The sequence below is a fragment of the Triticum urartu genome, chromosome 6A (assembly GCF_056163025.1).
Source record: "Triticum urartu cultivar PI428250 chromosome 6A, HENAU_Tu73, whole genome shotgun sequence".
Taxonomy (NCBI): Eukaryota; Viridiplantae; Streptophyta; class Magnoliopsida; order Poales; family Poaceae; genus Triticum; species Triticum urartu.
In genome coordinates this window covers 338,790,110-338,795,926 of record NC_141878.1, presented here as the reverse complement: position 1 = coordinate 338,795,926, position 5,817 = coordinate 338,790,110, and the positions used below count along the sequence as shown (strand labels likewise).

Here is a 5,817-nt window from a genome sequence, read left to right as displayed (position 1 = left end):
CTGATCTCATATGTTTATGATCTTGACGAAGATTTGCATGCCACCACAGAGGTGCCTCCCGAGCCTTGGTTCCAACGTAGTTGGTTAGGTTGGAGCCTGTGGGCTCAAAGGTGGCTCACTCCGCTGGCATCGGGCAAGTTGCCCCGAGAAGGCTCATGTCGGGGCTACGGAGGCTGCCTCGACAAGGATCTTGCCGAGGGAGTCCACCTCGCCCTCTTGCTCTCCTACGCTTCTGGTCTTGGCGTTGCCTTGGTTGCCTTGTGTTGTGGCTTCCCTCCGGCTTCCCCCCTCTGCCCTGCTAATTGTGGCCATGGCGCACGGCTCTGAATGCCCATGCACAAGTAAAGGGGTTAAAAGAAGAGCCCCTACTTTTGTACACCGAAACAAACAGATCCACCACCCCGCGCAAGGTCTCTAGACCAACCCGTTCTCACGGCCGTTCACGGTGTGGGGGTTGGATATCCTGGGCCTGTTCCCTCGGGCAGCCAATGGGTACCGCTACCTCTACATTGCCATCGACAAGTTCACCAAGTGGGCGGAGGTGGAGCCCGTGCGCACCATCCCTGCTGGCTCAGCCGTCAAGTTCATCAAGAGCCTCGTGAGCCATTTCAGCGTTCCCAATCGCATCACTACCAACAATGGCTCCTAGTTCACGAGCGGCCTCTTCAGGACATATTGCGCTAACCTTGGAACACAGATATCCTACGCGTCAATTGCACATCCACGGAGCAACGGCCAGGCCGAGCATGCCAACGCGGAGGTCCTTGGGGGGCCAAGGAGAGGAGCTTCAAGAACATGCTTGAGGCCTAGGGCAGGGGTTGGCTCGGTGAGCTTCAGTCTGTGCTATGGTCTTTCCGCACCACTGCGATTAAGCCCACCAGCGAGACCCCGTTCTTCCTCATCTATGAGGCCGAGGAGGTCCTCCCTCACGAGGTCAGGCATCACTCCCCGCGGGTCCTGGCATTCGATGAGGCGCGCCAGGATGCCTCGCAGGGGACAGACCTCGTGCTCGGGGACGAAGCCCGTCGCCAAGCCTCGCTCCGCGTAGTGAGGTACCAGTAGGCGTTGCGACGTTACCACTACCGCAGCATCCGCTTCCGGACCCTTGAGGTGGGAGACCTCATCCTGAGGCGGGTCCTTTCCAGGGAGGGCCTTCACAAGCTCTCGCCCATGTGGGAGGGACCGTTCAGGGTCGCCTGCTGTCGAATCACGGGTTCCTGCAATCCCTTGAGGTTCGAACACTGGGGTGCGCACGAAGGTTTTCTCCCTATCGATCCGCGCCCTTGCTCTCTAAGATCTCGCAGACGAACTCGCAACATAGAAAGACACAAGATTTATACTGGTTCGGGCCACCGTTTGTGGTGTAACACCCTACTCCATTGTGGTGGTGGTGGATTGCCTCTTGGGCTGATGAAGAACAGTTACAAGGGGAAGAACAGCCTCCTGAGGTTGAGGTGTTCTTGTGCTTGGTGGACGTGTGATGAGGTCGATCCTCACTTGTCTGTCATCCCATTGTGCTCTCTTGTCTCTTTTTCCTCTCTCTTACTGTGGAGGCTAGTTCTACTTATAGAGGCCCTGGTCCTCTCCCCAAATATTGAGCGGGAAGGGAACCAACAATGGCCAATTCAAAAGGGGACAACTAGTACAAGTTATCCTGACAAAAGGTGGTCTTCGCCAGCCAAAAGCTCTGGTGCTGACGCCGTCTTGGGCTCCATGGTGAACTTCATCCTTCCGTCCTTTGGGTCTTAGTCTTGTTGCACCAATACGGAAACCTTTGCCTGATGCCTCGGTACTCCGCGCCTATGCTTGCCCCCTTGGCACCAAAGAGGAAACAAGGACACTGGGCACGCTGGCGCCCGCCTGGCACCTACCTGGTCTCGATCGTCATGGCTCACGTCACGAGGACCTCGCGAGGTTTGCCCTGCCTTGATCTCTCCGCCCCTCGCGAGCCTGCTTGGCGTGGCCGCTCCTGAGGAGGTCTTGCGTCATCCGCCTCGCGAGGCTTGGCCCCTCGCGAGGGTCTTGAATTCCTTGTCGATGAAGATGGGCCGTATAGACCTGCCAGCCCAGCCATGCTGTGGGCCGCAGGCAGGCAAGTCTGGGGACCCCCGTTCCCAAGAAGCCGACAGTAGCCCCCGGGCCCAAGGCGCGCTCGGGCTTGGCTTCGAGGCGAATCCAAAGGGTCAAGCGCAGAGCGCCGCGGCCCCCAAAGCCCGCGGCCTCGATTGACGCATGGCAGTTGATTGGACGTGGGCGTCTCTGCTTCACCATGCTGCCTCGGCAACTGCCTGACTTGACAAGTCCCTGCGACATGCAAGGGAACCCATCATTACCTGTGATCGTGGGGGTGCTGGTTGGCCTTCTCCTGCTATAAATGGGGAGGGGGCAGAGCCCCCGTCGCCCATCTTCTCCCATTCCACTCGCTCCTTCTTCCTCTGCTCCGCTACCGACTCCAATGGCGCCGTCGAAGAGGTTCTCCACTGTGGAGAAAGGAAAGGCCCCTCGTGAAGGGCCCGACTCTCCGGCGCCTAAACGGGGACGTGGTCGCCCCCGCAAGCACACCTCGACTCCCGCCGTAGCCCCCTGCTCCCGGGGTGGTGCCGCTGCACGCGGCGGGGGTCGATCCAGTCGTGGTAGCCCCGTCGATGAGGGGAAACGTGTCGTGGTCGCACGGCCTCCCCGGCCACGCTTCCACTCGGCAGAGGTGATGCCAGAGTTCGTTGTTTGGTCGGTGGATCCAGCCGGCAACTGGCTCCAGCTTCCACGCTTCTTCGTCAACGAGCTGTCGGTGCCCGGTCCAGTCGGGCTCTAGCTGCAGGCGGACGGTTGCTGTAGCAGGGCCTCCTGGGTCGTGGTTGAAGTCTCCACCGCGGGCAGCATAGCTCTAGCTCGCGGTTGGCAGACGTTCACCCGCGCGCGCTGCTTGGTCAAGCGGTGCACCCTTCACTTCAGGTATGACGGTGATGCGACCCTCTACATGAGGGCGTTTGGGGAAGATGGTCGCCGCGCCGGGTGCTGCCCCGAGACGAACGACGGCGAGGAGGTGCTCGGTCTCGGCGATGGCCGCAATGAGGGTGAGCCCACCGGTCGCGCCTCGTCTAGCTATGGTGGCTCTTCTCTTGGCGAAAGCTCCAGCAGTGGCGGCTACGACCAGCCGCCCCGCTGCCACACCCGCTTCGAAGGTGGCAGCGGGTCGTCTCGTCGCCGCGCCTCCGTGAAGCGCGAGGAGGGGTCCGGCTGAGCTCGGGACGTTGCTGGAGGCCTGCGCCCATGGTTCTTTGCAACGCCGCTTTTGCTTTGTTCCTCTTTTCATTCCTGCATCAAAATGAAACCAGTATGGGCCTGGAGGGGCGTGTATCGAACCGTGATTCCTCAGTTATTATGCTATGCTTGTTATTCCTATGCTGTGTCATTATTTCATGCGGAGATATCTTAGCTTGGCGCGTTTGGGGCAGCCTCTTCTTCGCGAGGCACTTGTCTCCTCGTGCCCGTCTTGGCTTAGTGGTTGCTCAGGAACTGCAAAAAACTTGTTAGGAAGCTCGCTAGGAGACTTATCGTTCACCCGAGCCTTGACCCAGCACTTCATATCGCAGTGCCCGGGGTGCACGGATTAGGAGAGATGTGTCGGTGGCGGGCTCGAACAAGGGTGCCTCATGAGAAGGCAGACCGAAGGCAGAGAGAAGGACCAACACAGGAAGAAGAAATCCTCACAAAGGCACCGGCCTAGCCCCTTCGCGAGGTATGCGAGAGAGAGAGCACGAGCGAACTAAATTTAGAAAAGGCGGCAAAAGACAGCGAAACCAAATCAGCAAGGGACACCAGAAGCAAACTTCGACTAAGAGAAGGCGAGGCAACTACAGAAAGCAAATGAAAAGCCGCGTCCGGCACCTAGTCTAGTCGTCAACGTGTTCTCACAAGCGTGGAGCTAAGTGCTGCAACTAGGCGTGGGAGGGAGCCCCCGAGGCCCGAGGACGGCTCTCCGGAGACTCCGGGGCATGTACAGCCCCACTCATTATTACATGAGAGTGTCACGGGCGGCAATTCTTCATAGGCATCGGGCCTTCTTCACAGGCACTGGGCCTTTCTTCATAGGCACTGGGCCTTGCTTCACAGGCACTTGGCCTTGCTTCATGGGTAGAATTTCTAGAGGTGCTGGATGTTCCAGGCATTCTGGACAGGCACCCCGTCCTGCGTCTCCAGGCGCGTGGCGCCAGGCCTGGAGATATGGACGACCCTGAACGGACCCTCCCACATGGGTGAGAGCTTGTGCAACCCTTGCCTGGAGAGGACCCGCCGCAGGACGAGGTCGCCTACCTCGAGCGTCCTGGAGCGGATGTTGCGGCAATGGTACCGCCGCAGCGCCTGCTGGTACCTTGCCACCCTCAGTGCTGCTTCACGGCGTCGTTCCTCCCCCAGTACGTGGTCCATCCCTCGTGTGGTGTCCTGCTGTGTTTCATCAAACGCCAGGACCCGTGAGGAAGGACCGCTTCGGCTCCGTAGACAAGGAAGAATGGTGTCTCTCCCGTCGGCTTCGTGGCGGTGGTGCAGATGGACCACAGCATGGACCGGAGCTCGTCGTGCCAGTACCTGCCGTAGGCCTCGAGCTTCTTCTTGAAGGTCCTGGTCTTGAGGCCTCTCAGGACCTCCGTGTTGGCGCGTTCAGCCTGGCCATTACTCCTGGGGTGCGCCACTGAAGCGTAGAAGATCTGTGTTCCAAGGTTAGTACAATATGTTTTGAAGAGGTTACTAGTGAACTGCGAGCCGTTGTCGGTGATGATGTGGTTGGGGACCTCGAAACGGCTCACGAGGCCCTTGATGAATTTAACCGCGGAACCGGCCGAGATGGTGCGGACGGCTTCCACTTCTGCCCACTTGGTGAACTTGTCAATGGCGACGTAGAGGTAGCGGTAGCCCCCTGGCGCTCGAGGGCATGGGCCCAAGATATCCAGCCCCCAGACCGCGAACGGCCACGTGAGCGGTATAGTCTGGAGGCCCTGAGCGGGTTGATGGATCTGTTTGGCGTGGAACTGGCAAGCTTCGCAGGACCTCACCAGCTCAGCCGCGTCGTTGAGCGCTGTGGGCCAGTAGAATCCACTACAGAACACCTTGCCGACAAGAGTCCGTGACGACGAGTGGTGTCTGCAGTCCCCGCCGTGTATGTCAATCAGCAACTCCTTCCCCTGGTCCCTGGAAATGCAACGCAACAAAACATCATTTGGTCGCTTCCTGTACAACTCACCGTCCTGTATGCAGTACGCCGTGGCTTGCCGGGCTATGCGCTCTGTGTCCTCCTCCTTCTCTGGTAGTGCCCCTTGCATCCGATATTCCTTGAATTCCTTGGTCCAACATCCCTCTTGGGGCTCGAGCACCAAGAGCAACCGAGCCCCTGAAGTTGGGCCACAAGCTGGTGCTCCCGTGGCTGGCGGTTGTGGGAGCTCCTCCTGAGGCCGTGTCATGCTTGACAGTGGTGGCGTTGCTGACGGCTTGAGGAGCCGCTCCTCGAAGACGCCAGGCTCTTGGGGCTGCCGCTTGGATGCCCTCCTGGCGATGTCGTCGGCTTCCTTGTTGGTGCCACGGGGCACATGCTACACCTCCATGCCTAGGAACTGCTTTTCCATCTTACGTACTTCCGCGAGGTACGCCTCCATGTGCTCGTCCTTTGGCTCGTACACTTTGTTGGAGAAGTTGACGAGGAGCTGTGAGTCGCCCCTAACAGTGAGGCGCTTCACCCCTAGAGCTGCCGCGGCCTTCAGGCCAGCTATGAGGCCTTCGTATTCCGCGATGTTGTTGCAGACCTTCTCGCCCTGTTGAAAGCAG

General features: G+C 59.3%; 1 protein-coding gene across 1 annotated transcript; it reads left to right on the top strand.

The window, feature by feature from the left end:
• Positions 1-310: 310 nt before the first annotated feature.
• Positions 311-1,062, top strand: LOC147965185 (uncharacterized). Its single transcript, XM_087530329.1, has 4 exons — positions 311-341; positions 486-598; positions 698-760; positions 874-1,062. The coding sequence occupies exons 1-4, from the start codon at positions 311-313 to the stop codon at positions 1,060-1,062; spliced, it is 396 nt and encodes a 131-aa protein (XP_087386455.1).
• Positions 1,063-5,817: the final 4,755 nt, after the last annotated feature.